The sequence below is a fragment of the Bacillus rossius genome, chromosome 1 (assembly GCF_032445375.1).
Source record: "Bacillus rossius redtenbacheri isolate Brsri chromosome 1, Brsri_v3, whole genome shotgun sequence".
Classification (NCBI taxonomy): Eukaryota; Metazoa; Arthropoda; class Insecta; order Phasmatodea; family Bacillidae; genus Bacillus; species Bacillus rossius.
The window spans coordinates 289,690,964-289,717,826 of record NC_086330.1 but is presented as its reverse complement, the minus strand read 5'-3'; the positions used below and the strand labels follow the sequence as shown (position 1 = coordinate 289,717,826).

The window sequence follows — 26,863 nt, the reverse complement described above, 5'->3', positions numbered from 1 at the left end:
TGTGGTGGTTTGCATTGCCATTTGTCTCACGTTTCTATCCGGTTAAGTATGCTAGTTCTTTAGTGTTTGTCGGCCCGCAGGCACATGCCCATTTAACGCTTCGTACCTTCTCCTTCTTGTTTGAGTGTGTTTAAATTTTAACATTACACGCTAATTATAGGTTTTAATGAGACCTTGCTTGTATATGCTTTGTTATGGGAGTCGTGGCCGCGACGTTAGGTGTTATCTAGCCTGTGATGCGTGTTAATTTTGGATTGGAATAATGTATTTTACCATACTGAATAATAGACGTGTTGATTGCATCATCGCTTAAGTTCAAGTGATATTTTTTAACGTAAGTTAGCATATCTTTACCTGACGATACTAGCCCTTATACTGTGGGGTGAATTGTTACTCCCGACATGTGTGATGTAAAGGAAATTTTGTATATTATAATGGGTCTATGTCCCCTTTATCACGTACTGTAAGCCCATCTCAGAGGCATTATAAATATTCTACCTGTAATAAATATGAGCCATTGTATTGAAATTTTATACTTATTTATTTTCACATTAAACTGTCACTACACTCTGATGTCCCTATTAGAAGAGACTTAACCTCCTGTCTTGCGTCTGGGGTAGACATTGAGATTGTGGCGTGCGAGGCACGGCCGCAGTCTGAAAGCATGATGATGAAAACTGACTGTAAGTTATAGGAGTGCTAGAATGAGACAAGAGACAGGAACAAGTGTTCCCCGCAGAGCGTGGGAACTCAAAGACAAAAGTACCATGCCAATTAGGACAGAGATGGGAAAAGTTCCTGGTTATACTATGTCAACTTCTTTCATGTATACAACTTCCCCTAATGGACCAATTTATGAAGTATGTTTAAAACTTATGTGTCACTGGATGTGGAAGACACGTGACCACCTTCCTCCTTTGTGGCTGGAGGAAGTTAGGTTGTCAAGTAGTCGTTCATTTGTCATGGTACCAAATGGTTGTGTTGGGCAATGATTAAACATTTAAATTAAAATGTATGTGGAGAGACCATTTCACAGCTGTGGTCCGGACTAAAAAGTTACAGAAACCTTTTTATGCCCGCGACGAGACCAAAATTTTTTTTAGAGTCCTTGGCTTATACTGTAAGTTTGTGTGCAACCTCAGAACTACAATTTCGTTAAATAACCTGTTTTCATTGGCCATTTCGGTAGAACTTAAAAGGAAAGAATTTTTAAACTAGCAAACTTCATTTTGTGATCATTTTGGTCATACTTTGTGAAAATTTGGTCATGAAAAATAAAAATCAGCAAGAATCAGTAAATGTTGTTCGAAAGACTATTTCATTCAAGGAACACAGATAGAAAAATCTTTTTGAACATGAACTTTTTTTTTTCAACACCCAGCAAACTTCTTTAAGGATGTCATGTCGTGCCAGCTTATGGTTACATGGTGCGACCCATCTGTTGCCCTAACAGAAAAAGTCCATGCGATGATGGGCTTCGTTCAGTCGCTGGCTGCCAAGTTCAATGGCAGCCACTAGACAGGCCCCGAGTTGCGTAACAACCCCGGCCGATAGGTTAAGTCTACACTCCCTCCTTTTCTGGAATGCACGTGGCATTTAACATAAATTACCATAATTCATCCACCACCTGGAAAAATATAAAATCAAAATAGCTGCGATTAACGAAACACACTTGCAGCCGACCGACCGACTGACAATGCTAAACTATACAGTTTATAGGCGTGATAGAGAACAAAATAGATGGGGAGGAGTAGCTCTAGTAGTTCACCGTAGCATTAAACATACTGTATGCCAACTACCCATTTTTCAAAATTTAGAAGCTGTTGGAATAAGCTTAAACATTAACCAACAAAACATTAAACTCATTTCAATGTATGCTCCACCAGGTAGGTCCCTCAGTGTGGCGGATCTGGATGCCCTGTATGGGGCCGCTCCGAACTTCCTCGCTGTAGGTGACATAAATGCGAAACACCTGGAGTGGAATTACAGGCGCGCGACGGCAAATGGTGGTCTTCTCTATGCGCATCAGCTTGATAAAAAATATCAGGTTTATGCTCCTACTGAGCCCACATTTGATTCAGCTGTCAGACATCCTAGACACTGTGCCTAACAAGCGTGTCACCTCGGGATTCGAACTCGAGGTCGTACACGACATGTCTTCCGACCATTTCCCTGTTCACTTACATTTCGACAATGCGAACACGGGAACCAACCCGCCACGTAAAATTCGGGACTACAAACACGCCGACTGGGAAGCATTTAAAACTCAAGTCGCGCAAAATTTGTCAGACATCGCGGACATAAATAATAGTGAAAGTTTAGACACCGCAATAACTAAATTTACTGCGGAAATCCAGGATGGTATAAGCCAGTGCATCCCAGAAAAGGAGGTTAAGTTAGTACACGACGAGCTGCCAGTATACATACGCGACTTGATATCGCGCAAAAACAGACTGCGTCGTGAATACACACGACGACGCACTATCCAAACAAAACAAAGAATAAACGAATTACAAATAATTATATCAGACGAAATTTCACTGTGGCGAAGCAGCCAGTGGGAAGCAAAAATCGCTCGTTCAAATATTCAGGACGGGAGTGCCTGGACTATGACGAAGCGATTTTTGAATAAATCTGAAAAAATGCCGCCCCTTGAAACCAATAATGGCATAGTCTTCAAACCCCTAGACAAAGCACAAGCATTCGCAAATACGCTGGAAACAGCCTTTCAACCAAACATGGTGCCTTGCGATAGTCAATACACAGCGCAAATTTACCGCGAATTACGCGAAAAATTGCGCCAGCCCACTATTTCTGAGCCTCTATTAACTCAGGCACAGGAAATCAAGCGAGCTATTAGGAAAATGAAGCCGCGAAAAGCACCTGGGAATGATGGCATACAAGCTATCGTTCTCAAACAGCTCCCAGATGGAAGCCCTGGAATATTTAGCTGAATGCATTAATGCAATGCTCAGGCTTAGTATTTTCCCCTCTCAGTGGAAGTAAGCTAACATAATAGTTTTCCAAAAGCCAGGCAAAGATAAAAAACTGCCCCAGAATTACAGACCAATAAGTCTGCTTAGTACTGTGTCAAAAATAGCCGAAAGCATAATATTGCATAGACTAAATTGCCACATACACGAAAACAACTTGCTGCCAAATGAGCAATTCGGCTTTCGCGGTGCTCATTCGACTGTTCACCAGCTAGTGCGTCTCACTGAAGAGATTACTAGTGCATTTAATGTGCAAGACTATGTTGTCGCGACGTTCCTAGACGTAGAGAAAGCCTTTGACAGAGTGTTTCATGCAGGGCTTCTGATTTCCCTGACTGCTATGTCAAGTTAATCACGTCATACCTAGCAGGCAAAACCTTCAGAGTATCAACCGAAGGAGCCACATCAGACCTAAAACAGATCAGAGCAGGAGTGCCACAGGGCAGCATCCTAGGCCCTGTTCTATTCAATGTATACGTGCGTGACATGCCACGCCCCGCACATAGACTCGTCAAGTTAGGCTGCTATGCGGACGAAACTGTCCTATATAGCAGATCACATAACCTACAGCTGGCCACGTCTAGGCTGCAAGTTGCGCTCACTGAAATAGAACAGTGGTGCACAACGTGGCGCATTAAAGTGAACACAACGAAGTCAGAAGCTATTGTGTTCACTCGTAAACACCTCCCGCCAATAGACCGCAGGCCGCAACTGAGTTTGTTCAATGAACACATCCCGCATAAAGATGTGGTTAAATACTTAGGTGTACACATGGACAGGAAATTAACATGGCGCCATCACATAGACATTAAGCGAGCACAGGCTCAGACTATACTGTGCTCCTTGTATCCAGTTATGAGTAGACGATGTGGCAGCAGAGTCAAAACCGGCCTACTGCTCTACAAAGCCCTCATACGACCAATAATCACGTATGCAGCCCCTGTATGGGCCACTGCAGCAAAGACACACTTAATAAAACTACAGCGAATTCAGAATAGATGCATTCGAATCGCCAGTGTACTGCCCTGTCGAAGCATTGCATCGTGAAACCAGATCGGAAACATTGCAAGACTTTTACATACACACAACTCAGACTTTTTATGATAAATGCGTAAATAGTCTGAATCCACATATTACTTCTTTAGGGAACTATGATCCGGACGTAGATCAGAAGTATAAATGACCAAAATCACTCCTGGCGCACCGGCCGCCGTAGTGGCCTGCGATTGGCTGGAGGCTCCGGCCAATCACAGCGCACCAGCACGCGGCCGAGGCCGGACCCCAACACTGCGGTTGCGGACTGGCGAGAAAATTCTGCCTAAGCTGTAGAACGCAGAGTGACACTCGTATTTCTGGCAGCTCGCCCAATTTAATTTTAAGAATATTATTATTAAGTTATAATACTAAGTATTGATCAATAGGATTCTGACCATGTGCCTGACCACGTCTTGCGGCGAAAATGCCCAGGCTGGCAGCATGTGTCGGAATTAAGGCCTCCCACAACCCCCCAGTACACTCGCCGAGCCGCACGCTGAATCTAGTCGCGTTTTGGCCCAGCGGGGCTCTAATGAAACCAGTCGCGTTTTTAGCCCAGCGGGGCTCTAATGAAACCAGTCGCGTTTTATTTGGCCCAGCGGGGCTCTATTGAATACATCAACATTACACACATGTATCCTGACATTTATTGACCCTTATATTAAGCTATATATAATTATTCAGTGAGCAGACTTACTATTGATTAATGGTTGTCTGACCATGTGCCTGACCACGTCCTGCGGTGCAAATAAGCAACATTGGACTAGCCGATGATTGACATGCCCAGGCTGGCAGCACAATGATTCGGCATACACGACCGCGGCGACTGGGGCAACCTGGGCGCTGCAGTCGTATGATTATCATATAATTATTATTCTCTTCAACTTTTCGGCTGGCTGGCAACCTGGCGGGAAACAACTAAAGTCGCCCCCAAAACAACCAGTGCCACCCAATCCAAATGCGGACAAAATGTCCAAGCCCCCGCCCATTTGCATAGTAGTCTTTTAGACCAAGAGCTAGGGCACATTTTATTTACCCCAGTTTACCATAAACTTGAGTCGGGTTTTAAGAATAACCATAACCTACAGTCTTCAGAAAGGTATTTCTTAAGGTTGGCGAGTGGTGGGGGTACGAGTAATGACGTCATCAATATGGCTGCCGCACAAACTTGTGGCACTACACTTAAATAAACGTATCTCTGCAAGGAAATGTCGTAGAGCTTTGTTCTTTTTTTAATATTGCTCATAATGAATTAACGAATGTTTTGTGTAATGTTAATTTATTTCGTAAGGTTAATAGTTTTCGTGATATTTAGTCTGAAACTAACATTTTCCTTTTTTTTTTGTTTTCTAGCGAATGTTTAAAGCCCAGCAACTCTTAAACCATTAAGAATATTAAAAAAATTGTCAAAATAAAAAGTTTTCTTAGATTTTGAGGTATTTGAAAATGTATTTAAATATAGCACTAAGAAGATATTTGTGGAATTAACAAGTGATTTTCTGTTTTAGACCCATATGTTTAAATGCTTTATGCTTGATGATGTAGCTGGCAGGTGTGTTTTTTGTTTGGAACATTTCTAATTTGAACTGTGCACACCATATCAGTCTTTGTTTCTTAAGATCATTTAATTTTGTTTCAGGTCTATTTTGAAAAGAAGCATTAATAAAATGTCAGATGCAAGAAAACATTGTGTAATACACACAGAAGGTGTATCTGGAAAAAAGTTTGAAATTAAAGACAGTTCCTGGCAAAGAATAAAAGAAGCAGCAAGTACGAGGCTAAGGACTCAAATAGATTCAAAGTATTCGGTATTGTGCCGAGACCTACCTGAACATTATGATGTAATGAAACATTATCACAGTGTGTGCTATAAAAATTTTACTGCTATTTCGAAACTTGACGGTGATATAGAATATTCAACTGTTAAACATACTCTAAGGTCTTCGATATCTTCAGAAGAAAGCGTCAAAGTAATATCGTGCACAGGAGTATTTGATAGAAAATGCATTTTTTGTGAAAAGTTGAGAAGAAAGGTGAAGGGGAAAGAAGAACAAATAACTACATGTCAGACAAGTGACTCTGAAAACAATATTAAAAGTGGCGCCAATATTTTGCAAGATGACAAGATATTATTAACAATATGCGATGTAGACTTCATTGCCAAAGAAGTTTCTTACCATAACTCTTGCCGAAGAGAATACCTCAACTTATCTAATGCAAAACGTGTTGAAATGGACACAGGAAACCTACCATCTGAAAATGTAAAGGAGGGTTTCAATCACAAACAAAAACATGACAGTGCATTTAATCGAAAGGCAGAGTATGTGACAAAATACATAATTAAACCACAAAAAGCTCAGTATCTTACTGTTGTTCGTGATAGGCACATAACCTATCTCGCCGAAGAAGGAGTACATGATTCGAATTATTCAGCACAAAAACTGCACGAGAAACTTAAATCATTTTTTGGCGAGAAATTGTGTTCAACAAAAAATAATAATAAAGATGGAATTGTTATATATAGTAATGAGCTACCATCTACTGAAGCTGTTTCATTAGCAAGTCAGTACTCATCTCCACAGAATCTAAAATAGAAGAGGTCGCTTTGTACCTAAGAAGGTTAATTCTAAACGAATCTGAAGGAACAAAATTACCACATCCGATGAGTGTCGAAGATATTATAAAAGGTGAAAGCAAAATGCCTGAATTGCTGGAAACATTTTTTAGAACAATGTTTGGTGGTTCAGCAAAACCTAAAAACGAAAGGTTAGAAAGGAGAGTGAGCTCTTGTGCACAGGATGCAATTTTCATTACTACGAATGGTAAAGTGAAGCCAAAGAATCATTTAATTATAGGCCTTGGCATCAAAAGTTTAACTGGAAGTAGAAAACTCATTGATATAATCACTCATTGGGGACACTGTATTTGTTACCATAAAGCAGAAGCGTTGGAGACTGATCTGGCAGTTTCAATTGACAAAAAACTGAGTATATCACCTGAAAATATAAAAATATCTACAGGCCTTGCTACTGGATTGGCCTGGGATAACTTCGACTGTAATATGGAGACACTATCAGGTAAAGGTACTTTACACGATACGTTTGGTATTTGTTTTCAGAACAAATTGTCAGAAAATGTAGTAATGGAATCTGCTGCTAGAAACACTGAACAGAGAGCAACTACAAGCACTTTTACGGCAAGGTCTAGGTCTTACCAATTTGACTTCAAAACTCTGGAGCCATACCCAAAAAAGCCTAAACTGATTAATACACTTTACTCCACAGTGTTAAAACATCCTGTCACAAATGTATGCTATGCAGCTTTTATAAGAGATTTCATCTGGATGACAACCGTAGAGTGGTCAAAAAACACTCCGATGTGGGCAGGATGGAATTCAGAAACGACTGAAGATTTATCTGTTATTCAGGAAATAGGATATATGGAAAATATAAGTTTGCCACCAACATGTAATGATGTTGTTCTGGAAACACTAAAAAAAGTGCCAGAGTATAGCACATGAGTGTGGAGATCCATGTGTCATTGTTCATTATGACCTCTCTGTGGCCAAATTAGCGATTTTGATTCAAAATCAGGAGAAACCACGTTTTGATAACGTTTTCGTATGTTTTGGATTCTTTCATATTGAACTAGCTTTGTTTGGAGCAATTGGATATTTCATCGAAGGCTCAGGTATCGAACAAGTCCTGGTTGAGAGTGACATATTAGCTAGTGGTTCACTTACGGATTTCTTGAAGGGGAAACATTTTAATAGGTGCAAAATAATTCATATTGTTTTGTCACTTGCTCTAGAAAGGTGTCACTTTCAATCATTTCTAAAGCAATATGGAGATGAATGCTTTGCTGTGAAGGTCAGAAAACTAGTGACAGATATTAATACCGAATTGTCGCCAAATTCGCTTGCTAAGCTTGTGGAGAATCCAAAAATTACGAAACTGTACGAAGATTACATTGAGTTCGCAGAAAGAACTCTAACTGGACTTCATGGCAAAACTGCTCAATTCTACATGCTATACATAGATCTTGTGGAGATCTATAAGTACTTCAGTAGAGCTTACAGAACGAACTACATGAACATGTACATAGATGCTATACAGAAAATAACTCCAATATTTTTTGCTTGCAGTAGACTTAACTATGCTCGCTGGATGACTGTTTACCTTCTCAACTTGTAAAATATTGATTCAGTGTGCCCAGGTGCAAAACAAGCTCTTTCTCAAGGTGGTTTGTCTATAAAACGTTCTCAAGCCTCTTTTTCTAGAGTTCCAGTCGACATGGCTCTAGAACAAATAGTGAATGCTGATGCTGCATCAAGACTTACTGGTATTACAGCGTTTGCCAACTCTGATTCAGCCAGGAAAAGGTGGATGAAAACTAGATCATCGAGAAGCAAAATAGTTACAAGTTTGTTGGAAGCCAGTGGCGTATCTAGGAAACCAGACACTAAACAAGACCTTCAAGAGAATAGTATCAAAAAAGACAACACAGATGTTAATGGTGTAATATCTTCACTCAAAAGCTTTTCAGATCCTTTTGAAGAAATGGACAGAGAAACACCTTTTACAAATATAGCCAATGGATATGTTGTGGACGATAATGTAAGCAAAGATCTCCTACGTGCATACTTCAAAGGCACAGAGGCATTTGAAAAATTTAAGATGTTGTATGTCAGTGATCCGCGAAATATTGAACTTCCAATACCAAGAAAACTTGTTACGAACTGTGCTTCTATGTGTGATTCTAAAACAATGCATGGGTCAGATAAAAAACTCAATATCGTAAAATGCACCCGTGATCTTTTTGCAAGACTTCTCAATGTCGCATCTGAACAGAAGTTTGACATGAAGGGTGTTATGGCTTATCCTCTTACGCCAGTTCCCCTAGCTCTTGGACAACTGGATGGCTCCATGAATAAAACATGCAAATCAAAACTAATGCATAAGTTGGAAGAGCTACAAAAAGAAGATATCACATCCACTCCATCTACTGTTGAAGCAATAGTCTATGATGCTATGTTCATCCTGCACATAATTCAATTCCCGGATACCTATGGAGGTCTTGCCAAAAACATTCTGGGATTAATCTGTAATGGAGAAGCTAGAGAAATTCACTTAGTGTTTGACGTCTATGGTACTCTAACTATTAAGGATACAGCACATGACATTCGTAGTGCTAAAACAATGTGTCTGGACCGGAACAAAAAACTCCAAAAAAGTCTTCAGTAGCTCTACGAAATGAGACCTTCAAGACATCTTTAACAAAGTTTTTATACAAAGAATGGAGATCTTCCAAATATTGCCACTTGCTAGGCGATAAAACGCTGTATGTTGGTGTAAAACAGACATGTTACAAGTACTCGTGTATAGGCGACAAAATGAATGTAAATGAGGTGAAAGAACTAGCCTGCCTACACAGTGAAGCGGATACGAGAATAATTTGGCATATTACACACATGATTCAACATGACGAAGCGAAAAATGTTTTGGTGCGAGCTAACGATTCAGATATTTTAGTGTTAATGATATATCACCAAAAAAAACTTAAATAATGCACAACTATGGCTAGAATGTGGTGTATCTTCAAACAACTCTAGAAGATATATTAATGTCTCAAAAATAGCAAGAGAACTAGGAACACAAATAGCTGACAGCCTGCCAGGATTTAATGCCATCACTGGCTCAGATTACACTGCTGCTTTTACCAGACAAGGTAAAATCAAACCATTTAACATTCTTACAAAAAGCATTGCTCACCAAAAAACTCTGGCTAAATTAGGAGAATCCATCTTGGTGGATGAATCATTGCGGAATGGTTTAGAGACATTTGTGTGTAATATGTATGGCCATCCTTCGTACGTCTCAGTAACAGAAGTGAGATACCATATTTTCAAAACAAAAACGTCTCCTCTGCTAACAAGTAAACCTTTGTCAAAACTTAGGCCTGTTGATCCTACTCTTCTTCCTCCCTCAAAAGCTGCTTTAGAACAAAAAGTAAAGCGTAGCAATGCTGTAGCCTGGATGTGGAAACATGCCCACCTCCGTAACCATTTGGAAAACATTGATCCTACCTGTCATGGATGGAGCTTAGAAAACGGAAAATACCGAGTTAAGTGGTATGAAGGGCCAATGTCACCTGATATTACTCCGCCTGAAAATGACGATACTTCTTAAGTGAGGATGAAGTTGCTTTAAGAAGCAGTGATAGTGATACAGACTCCGATGATGAGTAATAAGGTCAGCAGATAAAAACATCTGCTTAAGCAAGAATGCGAGTGCTAATTTTTAATGGTTTATGTACAGTGCATTTTATATCTTATTTTATGTATATTACAAGATTTAGCATTAACAGATAAATATTACATTACAGTAACTTGAAAATGATTTTTTTTAGCTGCATAGGTATCTACTAATGTGAAGACACATACAATACAACAGACAAAATATGCATACAAATTTTTTTTAAATTTGTTTGTTATTTCGTCTTTGTTTGTGATTATAATACAATAAAAATTCATACCAATTCATCAGAGAGGACAGTCTGTAACTATCAAGATTCATGCCACAGCGGGTTAGTCGTGCAGTTAGTGTCTTCAAGAGTTAAACAATAACCGCCATTTACTATCTTACAATGCATCCAAAGCCCATGTTTCTAGACATTTTCAAATACCTCAAAATCTAAGCAAACTTTTTATTTTGACATTTTTTTTATATTCTTAACGGTTTAAGAGTTGCTGGGCTTTAAACATTCGCTAGAAAACCAAAAAGAAGGAAAAATGTTAGTTTCAGACTAAATATCACGAAAACTATTAACCTTACGAAATAAATTGACATTACACAAAACATTCTTTAATTCATTATGAGCAATAATAAAAAAAGAACAAAGCTCTACGACGTTTCCTTGCGGAGATACGTTTATTTAAGTATAGTGCCACAAGTTGGTGCGGCAGCCATATTGATGACGACATTACTCATACCCCCACCACTCGCCAACCTTAAGAAATACCTTTCTGAAGACTGTAGGTTATGGTTATTCTTAAAACCCGACTCAAGTTTATGGTAAACGTGGGGTAAATAAAGTTGCCCTAGCTGTTGGTCTATTTCTACTCAGTCCAACTCTTCTTCCAGAACCATCCTTCTGTTTCCTGTAACCAACCTGCTTGTAATTGATGCATGAAATTTTGCATCCCGCATGTCAGTGCCCAGGGTTTTCCCTGTGTCTATGCAGGTTTTACCTGGGCCCAACTTATCTAGTTTTAACTTAGAATAGTTAGTGAGGGGAGTAAGTCATGGCTAAAACTTTTCCATGGCTGGCCAATCCCCCTCTCCTGCATGGTTCATAACCTGCATGCCTAGAGCGTATAGGCTTCGTCCTGAGACGCACTTAGTCTTCCCTACCCAGACCCCTCCCAAACACACTTAGTAATTAGTTATGTTAGGGGAAAAAAAACAAAAAAAAACCAGCTACCAGTAGCCTCCCCGGCAGGGGAGGGAGCACTTGCTCCTGGCAAGAGAGGTAACAAGTTGGACAAAAGCAGCAACGATATGCAGAAGAACCAGCAGCAGCAAAAGAAGAAGAGCCAGCAAAAGAAGAAGAGCCAGCAAAAGAAGAAGAGCCAGCAAAAGAAGAAGAGCCAGCAAAAGAAGAAGAGCCAGCAGCACCAGAGCGAGCAGCACCAGAGCGAGCAGCACCAGAGCCAGCAACACCAGAATGTCAACATGGAAGAAACAATCCAGCCCCTGGGAAACCTTGCGGTGTTAACAAAGGGGGCTGGAAAATCATCGGACATCCCGGCTGGTTCACTGCCGGGGACAGTCCCCCACGGCCTAGCTTCCCAGAGGTCAGCGGCAGTTGCCAGTACGGAACACAGTGCAGGTCGTGCCCTGACAGCTGCAGATCAGGCTGTCGAGGGCCTCACTCCAGGGGATTTGCCCTATGAGGGACTAGCCCCTGTGCACCCGGTGGGCTCCTGGAGTGGCGCAGGCACACAATTAAGTAAGTCAAACAAAACTAAAGCACACACACATTCTGAAAAAGGGAACTCTAAATTCTTCACACCCTTAGCAACCGCATGGCAGGAAACCGCAGAATCAAATAAAAGGAAAGCCAGCCCCCTTACTGATAAAACGAACAAGAGACAGGAGGTGGAAGGCATTCTACAAGTTGCAGGCGGAAATCAGCAGCACAAAAAAAGACCACCACCAATAATAGTGACAAACATACAATTCAAGCAAATAGCAAATCAAATAGGACAAAACACAAACATCAAGCTTATTTTTACCAAGGATGGAGGAAAAATCATATGCGACACCAAGGAAGACCATGTTAAATCCATCGCTACAATGAAATCCCTGAAAATCCACTGCTTCACATGCAGGAATAAGTCAGAAACACACACTGTAGTCTTGAGAGGGCTACATCATACAATAACAGCTGAAGAATTTCAAGAAATGCTGCAAGACGAAGGAATACAAGTAATCAACATTACACAAATGACAAAAAGACTTCAAGACACTGAAAATAGGGTACCCATGCCGCTATACAAGAAAAAGAGAAACTACACGAAATCACTAGACTACAAGGATTTGCAGTAAAAGTAGAAAAATACCAGAAACCACTAAAAGCACTTCAGTGCTATAAATGCCAGGCCTTCGGACACCACAGCAGCTGCTGTCACATAGAAGAGAAATGCTGTAAGTGTGCACAACCACACAGAGCCAAAGACTGTACGAACACCGAACTCCAATGTGCAAACTGCAAGAGGAAACACAGAGCCAATGATCCACAATGCCCAATAAAACAAGCCGAACAAGAGAGAATAAGAGCAAAAATTTTCAGCACTGCAGAGGAAAGGACAAAACAGCCACAACAGAAACAAATACTAAGCAGCAACAATATTCAAAACTTTCCGGACCTCAAACTAACCTGGGCACAAGAAGCAACTACCCAAAATAACCAATCACTGAGTAAAACACCGATTGAAGCCACACATAAAGCAGACAACGACCTAAGGAAAACACAAGAAGCAATAAACTTCATTCAAACCCCAGAATTCAAGGCTGCGGTAAATATATTACTCCAGATCAAGGAAAAAACCAAACAATGCAATACTACAGAAGAAAAAACAATAATTATTCTACAGGAACTCATACAACTAATTCGACAGAAGATATAAGCAAGCCAGCAGACAAATAACCAGAAGCAGACCAAATGGAGAAAGAAGCAGACAAATAACCAGAAGCAGACCAAATGGAGAAAGAAGCAGACAAATAACCAGAAGCAGACCAAATGGAGAAAGAAGCAGACAAATACCACAATGAAAACTCAGATGACGAAGAAGAATTCATCGACGTAGAAAATGAAAACTCAGAGCAGCACTCACACAAAACACAAGTAGGAGAAAACAAGGGCAAGAAAATATGGCAGATATAAACAACAAAGAAGAAAACAAAAGTCTAAAAATTCTTTTATGGAATGCAAATGGGCTAAAAAACAAACAATACCAATTCGCCACACTAATGTATAAAGAAAGCATAGACATAGCACTCATAACAGAAACAAAACTTCAGGATAAAGACAGATATTACTTGTCAGACTACATTATATACAGAACAAACAGACCACCAACAGTCAAGGACAATATTGAAGCAAAAGTAGTCGGAGGAGGTACAGCCATATTTATAAAATGAGCCATTAATTTACTCTTGGTTCGGTTTACCAAACCTCAACAAGTTAAATCACGACGGAAGACTCCAGGACCTTAGGCTCAATGGCACGGCACTTTGTTGTATTCAAATAAATAACAAGTAGAGAGGAAATATGCCGACTGGGAAAACTACCGAACAAAAGTTGATAACCTGTTAAGAATTTATATAAATAAGAAATTAAATAAAAAGGTTAGGTAATTGCAACATAAAATACACACTGATATCGGGTCAGCCATAACAAAACATATTTATTTAAACAAGATAATAAAAGAGTATTAGTTGAGTATTCGTACAGTCAAAACAAAAATGGGACCCCTTACACAATTATTACTTAGTTACATTATCAAAATAATTAACGTAAATTTAAGATACAGAAAGTATTAAAATATTATCATTAATTAAATGTTGATTTCGATGCCAAAGGGGTAGTTTGATGTAATAGTCGATGAAATTGCAAGAAGATACGCGTGGCCGAAACAGGTTAACTACCCATGCTGCATGCTTAGGATTTAGTCGTACTGGGATTTTGTTGGCGGCTCCCATCGCCGTAGAACCACGGGACAAGCCCTGGGGTGCCCAGATGTTATGGGCGAAGCTTATGGATCACGCCTCAGGCATGGGGCAGCGAGAGGTCGCCAACACCCGGACCACTAAACAAGTTTTTAACAACAAAAAATAAAACTATCCCATAAATAATTATAAAACCATGATTCCCGGGGAAAAGGCAGTAAAACTCACCTAATGCGGTAGTAAATACACAACTTTCGACATGGATGTCGATGGATACTTGATGAGCACAAAAATTTTGAAGTCTACATCATGGCTGACAAAAACAGAAAGGAAAGTATTACCTTTTCCTTTTCAATAGGAAGATGACCATAGATATGACAATACGTAGAGATGAGAAAGTTAAAATGTTACACTTTCCTGCACTTAAGTGCAATAACTCAATAATTAATCTTAACCACAATATTAATATAAACAAAAGGAAAAATTAATTTACGATGTTTAAAGTCTTTTGAAGTCCATATGTTTTTCTTTTAAATCCAAAAAGCTTAACAAAGACATAAATATATTTTAACAAAAAAAATGATTTTTATACAAAAACAATTATTTCTTACAAATTGATACTTAAGATAATAATAATTTCATTATACTTAAAATAATCAAAAAGTTAAAAACAATTAGGTATTGCAAAGCGATATAATAAAAAAAGTAGCCTCCCAGTTTGCATTTTTAAACAACATATATAAGCAATAATGGGCGCATGCCCACACAACAAGTGCACAACGGCACAAAAAGAAGGAATAAGGCACGGCCCAACTGGCAACAAAACCGACAACACCACCATCATAATGCCCACAGAGCAGGGAGACATTAGCATCACTGCCATATACAGCCCACCACTAAACAAATCAATGATTGATGCTATAGAGCACAACATAAAATTGGCACCAAATAACATCATGGGAGGAGACCTAAACAGCAAGTCGCCAAGCTGGGGAAGCTCGACATATAATCAAAATGGCAAGACTTTGGAACATATAGCAGACGCATACAACTTTACAATCAAGACTCCAGAAAATCCCACCTTCTACCCAAGACAAAGAGGAAGAAAACCAGATATTCTGGATATATTCATAACAAACACAGAAATGCTGTCAAACATCAAAGTAGTACATGAGCTAAGCTCGGATCATCTCCCAATCATAGCACATGTCAACATCCACATTAAATCGGAAAAAAGAGAAACTAGAATATCAAGAATAAATTAGGACAATTTCAAGGAAGCAATACAAAATTACCCTGCAGCTCACAGAAACCATTGAAGAAATAGAAACAGAAATAAAGATACTTACAAACACTATTCAAGATCACATCAAGGAAGCAACAAAGTTTATAAAACCAGGAAGGTAAAATTATGAGCACAATAAAGAACTGGACACACTTATTAAGAAAAGAAACAATACAAGAAGGCTACACCAAGCGTTTCAACACCTAGCCACAAGCCAGAGACTACACGACCTCAACCTAGAAATAAACTAAAAAACGAAAACTGGAACAAAATGGTAAAGGAAATCGCGCAGGACAGAAATGCAATATGTAAGTTGAACTGCAAGTTGGCCGGAAAGCGCATAAAAATGCATACACCAATAATTCATGGAGAAGTAGGACTATGTTACGCAGCACAACAAAAAGCCGATGCTATAGCAGACATACTAGAGAAGCAATTCCAGCCCAACCACTACCTAATAGAAGAAGAACATCTGCAAGCAGCTAGGAGAAAAATTCAAGAGGGAAATAAACAAGCAACAGAAGAAGTTGAAGAAATCTCCTTAAGGGAACTGCTAAAAATAATAAAAACACTACCAAACAGAAAAGCAACAGGGCCAGACAAGATACCAAACGAAGCTATCAAGAAACTACCACTAAATGCCCTTCAACACCTCCTTGCGATATACAATCAAATCCTAAAAACAGGAAAATTTCCAGAACAATGGAAAGAAGCAAGAGTCATCACAATACCAAAACCAGGAAAAGATGCAAAATTCCCTCAAAACAGGAGACCAATCAGCTTCTTAAATACCCTAGCCAAAGTTTTCGAAAAAGTAATAATCAAAAGACTGAGGAAAGTAGTACAAACCAAGAAGCTCCTCCCAAACCAACAATTCGGATTCAGGAAGTATCACTCAACAATTCATGCAGCCACAAAAGTGGCGAAATATATAATAAAAGGATTAAATCGGAAAAAGACATCAGCAGTCATATTTCTTGATATAGAAAAACCATTTGACAAAGTCCACCATATATACCTCAAACAAAAACTAATAGAGGCAGAAATCCCAAAATGCTACTGGAAATTAATACAGAGCTATCTAACAAACCGAACATTCAAAGTAAGCCTTGACGGGAAGACCTCAACAGCCAGACCCATCCAAGCAGGAGTCCCACAAGGAGGAGCACTGTCCCCCCTGCTCTATGCCTTATATACAAGAGATATACCAAAAGACAGTGCCACTAACATGACAGTATATGCAGACGACACAGCAATATACTCAAAGGACAGAAATATCAGATTTGCAAAAATGCTCCTCCAAAGACACCTTAAGAAAGCTAGAGAACTACTGCAACAGATGGGCGATACAGATAAACCCTACAAAAAGTTCACTAATGATTTGCAAACGCAAAAGGAGGACAGATGACAAGGAGATAAAACTTTTTAGACAAACAGTTCCACAAGTGAACGAAATGAAATACCTAGGAATCACTCTGGACAAAAAAGAAACATGGAAGGCGCATCTACAGAAAGCAGCACAAACAGCAAAAGGAAGAATGCTACGACTGTACCCTCTACTAAAATCGAACTACCTAAGAAAAGATACAAAAACAACACTATACAAAAATTTAATAAGATCAGCAATGCTCTATGGTTCGGAACTGTGGGGAAAAGCAGCAAAACAACACAGAAGACCACTGCAAACCACACAAAACAGCATCTTGAAAACAATTTACAACTTCAAGAGAGACATTCAAACAACAGAACTTCACGAAAGAACAAAAGTGGAAAAAATTGAGCAAATCATAGAAAAAAAATAAAGCTTTCTACACAAGGCCACAGCAACCCTGTCGTGCGGAAGTTAGGGACATACAGTGCAAAAGACCAGAAAACACTTAAAGCATAATACACAAACACCACACAAGGACGACCGGGAGGAAAGAACTCAAGTAGGGGACTGCCCGGCAGGGCCAGGGCCGGTGGTGAGAATCACCCTCGAGCGCCACGCTAGCCGGAGGGGCCTGTCAGGAACCCTGAAAATGGGAGAAAGCCACCAGGTCAATAAGGGCACCTAGACATTAGCAATAGGAACAAGCATCACAGGTTAGCAGGCACTCAAACTGGGTATATACCCATAGCATTCCACAAAATTAGGAAAAGCAGCAACCCCCCTACAAAGCATAGTGAATAGAGAAATATAAATTGATTATGTAATTAGAAATTGTAAGTAGAAATGAATATATATAGAGAAAAAAATAATAAAACACCTTTAAAAATAATATAAAAGATGCTTAGAGTCCAGTAGGGCAACCCTTCCAGACGAATCATCTGGGAGGGGGCAGGAGTAAATGTTAGCATATAAATTAAATTAGGTTAGTACTATATAAATAGGCAGCGAAACACATACCAAAAATGTCGGTAGAAGCAAATCTGACATAAACGTAGAATAAGCTCCTAGTATCATGTGGATGTCGCACTGCTGTCACAGCTGGGGCCAAGATTAATAAACCAAAAGCAGATAAATCAATCAATCAAATATTATATTAGCAATCCCATAGGCAGGAGGTAAAGGTCCCTTGGATCAGGTACTCCAAAGCAACCTGCAAAGGGCCTTCGGACAGTACTCAACAGAGCACTTGTTCGGAGGTTCATGCAAACAAAAAAATGAAAAAATGAAGAAAAAAAAATGACCCATCTCAGGGAAAGTCGCGACTCGGAGCAGCAAGGAAGAGGTCGTGGATTGAAAAGGGGAGAAAGGTGAAGAGAAGAAGTGAAGCGAAGAAGGGGAGAGAGAAGAAAGGAAGCCAGAAGAGAAAAGTGGATGCAGATTAAGAAGAAAAATTAAAGGAAGTGGAAAATCGGAAAAACAGTCAATACAGGATACTCCCTGCCAAGCAGGGAGTAACAAAGGCAAAATCAACAACGAGTTTGCCTCACAGAGGACACATAGGATATGTCCCAGGTATATTCGATCGTACAGGAAAAATGAAAAAAACTGACAGGAAACAAAAAGGCACTAACCATGACAGCGAGAAAATCTGTAGAAAAATCTGTTCGGAACAGGAATGCAAGCAGCAAGTCACTTCAACAACACACGGCGGAAAGCAATCAGCAGCAACAACGGCAAGGAAAGGAAGAAGCACAGCAAGTAGCAAAAAATGGCCCACGCCCCCTAACAAAGGATAAACAAATAAATTCTGCGGCAAATTCCACTCCTCCTGGAAACCTTGCTGTGTTAACGAAGGAGGCAGCTACAACACCTGTGGAAACTCAGTCGGGGCCAGGTCCCCTTGACATAGCCTCTGAGTGGTCAGTGGCTGGGCGAAACAGGAAACAGAAAATGATAGGCAGTGCTAAGACAGACATAGAACATTCTGAGCTGGGCACCACTCCGGGTGCTACGCCCTCTGCGGGAATAGCCCCTGTGCACTCTGAGGGCCCCTGGAGTGGTGCAGGCGACACAACTTACTTGGTAACACAGGTAGCCAGGAACCTCAGGCAGGGGTAATCAGAAGCACAAAAACGGAAACACAGCCCTCTAATCGGAAATAACAAAAAATTGGATAGCAAAGCCACACCACCTATAAAAACTGTCACAGATCTCATAGTAGCAGGGGAAGAAGAGGCACCACTACCAAAACCACGGCGACCACCTCCACTCATTGTGACATCATTGGCACTCTTCAAGCACCATGCCAAAGTAATATCATTACAGGACAAAGAAACACAACTAAGCTACACAAAAGAGGGAGGCAAAATCGCCTGCCCTACACACGAAAGCTTCGAGAAATGCAGGGAAATACTTAACAAACATGATATTCATGAAACAGGCCAAAAACCGACATGTACACAGCTGTTCTGAGGGCTTCATTCCTCGTTTCCAGCTCACGAGGCACAAGAAATGCTAGAAGAAGAAGGATTTCAAATTAATTCCATTGTCCAAATAAAGAATTGGGCAACATCCCAGCTGTATCCCCTATACAAGGTGGAAATTCATACGACACAAAAAGAAAAATTAGTAACGCTCACAAGTCTTCAAGGAGTCAGGGTGAAGGTAGAATAATACAAAAAAACAACCACGACTACAGTGCTACAAATGTCAGGCTTATGGTCATCACAGCCACTGTTGTAGCCAACCATAAAAATCTGTTAAGTGTGCTGGCAACCACCACACAAAAGAATGTAAAGCAGGGGAAAGCCAATACTCATGTGCAAACTGCAAAGGTGCTCACCCTGCCAATGCCTCCATATGACCAACAAGAGTAGCCAAGCAACAAGAGCTAAGGTCACTGACAAGTACCACTCAGGAGGAAAGAACAAATACAGCACAACGACAGGACATGCATTTGTCAAAAGATAAAAATAACTTTCCATCTCTACCACTAAGGTGGGTAAAAGCTCCTACAGAAATTAATACAACAGAAATGGAAAACCTGCAGGATACAACACACCATACAAACAGCGAGCAACAGAGAAAGAATCCAAAAACAATAAACGGCCAGGACAACACAACTATGGCACAGGTCCAAGAAGGTATAGAATTTGTACATACACCTGAGTTTCAACAGGCTATACAATTAATTTTATCCATTAAGAAGAGGGTTCAGACATGTACAAAAACCCTGCAAAGAAGCAATGCAATAGCAATGGAACTAATGCTGCTATCACAAGACACGACCAAAAAACCAGAGGCCAATAATGGACTCACACATCAACCAAGAGCACACCTGTAATATCAACTGAGAAGCCTGAGGGACAGACAACCAAGGTCACGATACACAAAATGAACGACAACACAGTAACACTACAGAAAGTCAATGTCACCGATACAAATGAAAAGGTCAACTATGACACAAAAGGCAAAGCAGAGAAGAACAAAGCTGAAAACAAATATAGAAAAGAACACAGGACAGTGGCGCACCTTGAACACAGGTCAACCCCAAAAAGACTACTCTCACTTTCACCAACAAGGAATACATCATGGATCATGTAAACAGACCAGTAAACACACCTAAAGAAATTAAAATCATGATATGGAATGCCGATAGCTTTCGTAACAAAGAATACTAATTTGCATGCTTCATGTTACAATACGATATAGATAAAGCACTACTTCAAGAAACCAATCTACAGAAGAAGCATAGGTACACACTTAGAATTGCATTACCTACAGAACTGGCAGGGAAGGCAATAATGGAGGAGGGACCGCAATAATAATAAAAGACAATATATCATATACACCTATAGGAGCCAAACCAGATACCACTAGTCTCATATTACCTACACCAAATGGAGATCTCCACATTGCATCCCTGTACAGCCCACCAGGGAACCGCAACCTAACCGAAACAATTGAACGTCTAATACAGCAAGCACCATCATATGTAATTGCAGGAGACTTTAACAGTAAATCCCCAGCATGGGGAAACAGGATTTACAACAAAAATGGGAAGGAAATAGAAAATCTGGCAGAAGCTTATGACTACATTATCAAAGCACCTACAGAACCCACTTACTATCCCACTCAAAATGACTTCCTGCCCGACATCCTAGATTATGCTATCACAAACACTCAGATGATAATAGACATGGAAGTCATACAAGACCTTACTTCAGATCATCTGCCAATCATTATGACAATTAGACTGCCACAATCCCAAATGAATCAGAAATCAGAAAGGAAAATATTCATAACATAGTGGGACAAATACAAGCAATATATAACACTATTCAAGATAATATAAAAAAGGCAACTACAGTACTGAAACAAACTTCAAGACGCCCAAACAGCGACCAAGAAATAGACGAACTCATCAGAGAACGGAACCCCACCCGGAAGCAATACCAGACCACACGCCTTCCGGCATACAGACAGAGTAAATCAACTAAACCAACTAATACAACAAAAGACTCTTCAGCACAAAAATGAACAATGGGCTGCAGACATATCTGAAGTAACACAAGACCGCAATAAAAATTACAATGCCGACTGGCAGGAAAAAGAAACTAAATTCACACACCTATTATTTATGGGAAGAGGAGTCTAGTGTACTCACCCCAAGACAAGGTTGATGCAATAGCTGATTTATTAGAACGACAATTTTAACCGAACCACGCACTAATAGATGAAGACCAGCTACGAAACTCCAAAAGAATCATCAAACTTGAAGACAGGAAACAACCCACGACCAGCATCAAAGAAATAACACTAAAAAAGCTAAATAAAATCATTAAAGCACTACCTAAACGTAAAGCCCCAGGACCAGACCAGATCGCGAACGAAGCTATAACCGGCCTAACGTTCGACGCACGTCTCCACCTCCTGGCCATATACAACAAAATATTAGACACGTCCAGCTTCCCAGAGTCATGGAAAGTCGCAAGAGTAATAACACTTCCCAAACCAGGGAAAGATGAAAAATTTCCACAAAACCGACGCCCAATTAGTCTACTCAACTCCATTGCAAAAATATTTGAAAAACTGATATGCAACATAATGGCAAAAATCGTAATAAAAAGCAAACTTCCACCAAACCAACAAATTTGATTCCGGGCGCACCATTCTACAATTCATGCTGCTACAATGGTAGCCAAATACTGCACCAAAGGCCTAAACAGGAAACAAACCACGGCCGCGATGTTCATGGACATCGAAAAAGCTTTTGATTAAGTACACCATACATTTTTAAAACATTAACTAATTGATGCAGGCTTTCATCCCAGCTACTGGCAGCTAACAAGAAACTACCTATTCAACAGAAAATTCCAAGTCTCACTTGATGGCAAAACATCCACCACAAGGGAAATTCAAGCCGGAGTTCCTAAAGGAGGAGCTCTTTCACCACTTCTATAAACTCTGTACACTAGAGATGTGCCAACCACAAAACATACCAATATAACTCTCTACGCGGATGACACGGCAATATACGCTAAAGATGCTAAGCCATATATAGAAAAAATCCAACTACAGCAGCACATAAGAAAACTGGAGAATTATTGGGACCAATGGTACATAAAGGTGAACCCTACTAAAAGTGCATTCATTATGTTTACAAATAAAAGGAACTTAGGTAATGCACCAGTAAGAATATATGAAGAAACAGTACCCCAGGTACAGATATGTAAATACCTCGAGATTCACTATGATTCCAAGCTAAGATGGTATGAACATGCTACAAAAGTGGCAAATGCTGCAATGGGTAAAATCATCAAATTGTACCCAATACTTAAAGCACAGGAGCTTTCCACTAAAAACAAATTACTCATCTACAAAGGCATAATCAGGCCAGCTATGCTATACGGCTGCGAAGTGTAGGGCACCACGGCCAAAACACATCTCAAACCCATACAAGTTATCCAAAACAAGATACTGAAAAGTGCCCTCAACAAGCCACCAGACACACCCACGCAAGCCATCCATACAGAAACAGGTCTACAGCTGATCATGGAATTTATTGAAGAGGCGAATCAGAAGTGGTATGCAGCGCTTCCAGGTCACAATAATCCAGCACTCAAGACACTAGGAACTTACCATGCAAGAGACAAAAGGAAGTTAAAAATTTAGGAATACTTTACAAGGACAGTCGGGTTGCGCGCACTAAAGTACGGGACTACATGGGGGGGGGGGGGGGGGGGACAGTGCCGGTGGTGAATATCACCCTCGAGCGCCACGCTAGCCGGATGGGCCCTCCAGGAACCCTGAAAAATAGTATCCAAAACCCGACTAACAAAGGGGAAACAAAGAACAGCAGTCATTACAATTTATAAATGCATTTTCAAACCTCAGATACATTAACCTAGATAGGCACACGCAAATTGAGTGAAGGCTATTGACACACTCACACGGGTTATCATTCAAACTCAACGCCACATACACACAAATACCACAAACAATACAAATACAACACCAACAATAAAAAGTACAAAATAAAGGATAGAGACATTGCAATACAGCAACCCGAATTTTTAAGCAGGCTCATGCTGTTTTAAACTCAAGTAGGGAAGCCCCATCTAGGCGCATAATTACCTAGGTGAGGGTAGGTATAGACATAATAATAATGTAAAAATATATATATATAAATAAAAATAGGACAAGGGTAACACAAAACAAAGAATGTACATGTTTAGATATTAAGTAAAGATACAATTAATAGAATAAGTATTATCAATACATGTGTTAATGCAATATGGTAATGAAATCAAGTGCAACTAAGGTAGTTTATCACATTAATTAGAGAAATTAACAGAGGTAACTTATTCTTACATCCAATAATACAAGGTGTAGGCCCACTTAGGCAGGAGGTACGACCGCATGGTCAGGTACTCCATATCAAACTGCAAAGGTCCCTCGGGAGCCAATCAGCAGGTTGGTTCTCGGGGGACCCAGGCAAACAGAGTTCACACTCACACTCTCACTCTCAGGGAGTTCCAGCTACGCTTCGGTGGAGGACGGACATGTCCCGGAGCAGCTCAGCAGCTCCTGCGGTCTTGCTTGTTTAGTTGTTGATAGCACTTCTCAGTGATATCACAGCCTGCAGCAGACAGTCTAGAAAGGTGCCTGTGTGACTCGTGCGCTCAGGTGGTTACAGTTATTGCAGTACAGGTTAAGTATTGACGGCCGACAAACTCAGTGACACCCGGGGTGTTAGAACCCCTGTAGCCTAGCCACGAACCCGGCTAACTAGCCCCGGGGGAGTGGTCAGTGGGTGCAACTGAGCGTTAGGACAGAGTGACAAGCGACAACAGCGACATGGACGAAGGCCCTTCAGGCAGTGGCGATCAGCCAGGCTGGACCACAGTGTCCTACAAGAGGGCAAAGCGTGCCCACAGCGACAGAAGTGCGGACAGCAGCGACGAGGAGGGCCCCGCCCCCCAAGCGCCTTCAGCGCCATCGACCAAGGATCCCAAAATGAAGCCATTATTTGTGTTCCTGGATGCAGGGCACCAGTATCCGAGAGTCTATCAGGCCCTGAAATCAGCTCTGGCAGAGAAATTTGTCTGCCAGAACCGTGGCCGCGACGAACTCAAGTTCGAAGATGGGCCGAATCGGTTTTGTTGTTTCAAAATGGCGGCGGCTTAAAATTTTCGAAAACCTCTTAATGTCTAATTGATGCAAATATAAATGTGTAAAGTTTTGCTGTATAAGGCTTAATCAATAAAAATAAAGACCTCAACATCCATCTCGACCTTGGCCTTGACCTTGGCTGCCATCTTGAAATTTCGTCATTTTTAACTTGGAAAATTGGAAAAAATTTAAAAATAAAAAATAATAATGATAAAATTTTAGTAAAATCGTGACGCTATCTTGTTTTTCTTGGCGACCATCTTCAAATTCCGTAATTATTTACTTTATAATTTTGGGAAATATCTTTACTTAAACATTTGAGGTAAATATTTTAGATCAAAAAAAATATTCTTTTCTAAAATTAGATTTAAAAAAGTTATAGGGTCTAGGGATTGCAATCAAGTCTCTCCATAAGTTTTATACCATCAACCACCAGTTGATCAGTTACCTATTTGTATGTTCTCAAGCTTTCGCGACCATAGTCTTAAGCAGCTTGGCTTCGGGGATGTAGCCGCGTCAAAAAAAAACTGACGTTTCGGTCGACATAGCAGTTGCCATCATCAGGAAGACTTTCTGATGATGGCGACTGCAATGTTGACCGAAACGTCGATGATATTACCTTTGACGAGGCTACAACCCCGAAACCAAGCTACTTATTTACTTATTTTTATATTGACTGGCCATACAACGAAATCTACCTTTCCGACTAGCTGCCATCGGGGGGATTTTTTTTCAGTTTAAACTTGTCCCTCAAACTCTACACAACATTGCGTCTCTTTATTTTGAACCTTTCATTGCGTTGCGCACGATGTGTGTCTGCTGTACAATGACAAAAATATTTAGTACTGGTTTGTCGTGTTCGTAGTGTGTAAGTTCAATTTATTGTTACTTAAACACTGTATTTTATTTTTGATATTAACGTGCTTAGATCTCCACCATTACGCATTTATAAACATACTATGGGTTTAATCAGTCAAAAACATCTGTCACATACTGTTAATGTTTCTCTTCGACAAACTTCCACTTCGTAAACCATTTAAGGGTAAAATATTATTTATCAAATTGAAGAATTATAACTCAAATATTAGTTCTATGATCTCTTTTCAGTAATGCTAACCCCCGACTATCCGCGGTAATGGCAAGACCAAGGGCCGCAATTAATAAATCTGCTTAAAAAAGTTTTAAAAAAAAATAGTTTTTCTTGATTTGTTTCCTGGTAACTAAAAAACTGCAGCAGAGTAATGCAATACTGCTGCGCAGTATCTAACACAACCAACCATCCAGTGCAGAGTAAACCTACCAACTTCATTGTCGCTCCTTGCCGGTAATATTAATGGTTAACACAGGCGTATACTTACTTCGTAAACTTTACTCAGCAGTTGTAACAAAAAATAATATAATTTAAATAAATTAAACATTTCATAGAAAAATATTTAAAAGTTTTTTTTTCTTTTCTCAATATTTGCATTCGGGGAAAATAGGGAGTTGACATTTACTAATTATAGAATAGACGAAAAAAACAGAATCAAAACACTGTGTTTTTCTGTAGATTTTTCTAAGAAAAGTGTTGATTTACAGACTAGCAAGGCCGTTTGTTTCTTTTCATCTAAAAAAAACGAGTTTTCATCAAAATTCTTTACAAAGCCCTATTCAAAGCAGAATACATAAATATGATTTTGTTTTTAGTAGGGGAGAGTGGGGCAAAGTGAACCGAGGGGCATAGTGAACTCTACACTGCATAGTGCTGCTATCTATGTATAATTGTTCGTGCTGTCTTCTCCTTTACTTGTTTACCATCTATGGCTACAAACTACGCCGTACTGCAGAAGTGGCTTGGCGTTGTGTTTCATTTGTGGATGCACGGTAAGAATTGGCCTCACTGTTTTCTGTTTAATTAATACATTTGTATATAAAAAGTGTTCATATTTAATACATATGCTTCTACCATATCCAGTTTACAAGTATTATAAAGTTATTTAGTTTCACGCAACATATTCCGAGACAATTAGGCGTCATGATAAAATAGCGTGGTGGGTCAAAGTGAATCAGGTCATTTCACTTTGCCCCACAGTAAATAATATCTTAATTTTCCTGCATTAAAATATGTAACACTGGATTAATATTGTATATTCCTACTTTATTTTTGTGTTTACTTTTTGATGTGAGCCTATATATTTACTGCACCTTTTTGTCCTGTCCTCTAATTATTTTAATGATTTTATTTTCAGGATAACAGCATGGTGCGCAACTATGTTAGAAAATCTTCTCAACA

General features: G+C 39.8%; 1 protein-coding gene across 3 annotated transcripts in view; it reads right to left on the bottom strand.

Moving 5' to 3' along the window:
• The window catches only part of LOC134527719 (uncharacterized), a 260,507-nt gene that overhangs the window by 142,549 nt on the left and 91,095 nt on the right, over positions 1-26,863 (bottom strand). Inside the window, exons 1-2 of one of the 3 annotated variants that reach the window (XM_063360634.1) lie at positions 14,489-14,589; positions 14,240-14,400 (exon numbers count right to left, since the gene is read on the bottom strand). The exons of the other annotated variants lie outside the window; for them this stretch is intronic. Of the exons in view, the coding sequence (XP_063216704.1) occupies positions 14,240-14,293 (54 nt within the window). The 5' untranslated portion in view covers positions 14,294-14,400; positions 14,489-14,589. Of the gene's footprint in view, positions 1-14,239; positions 14,401-14,488; positions 14,590-26,863 lie in introns of those variants that run through there. 3 annotated transcript variants of the gene reach the window in all.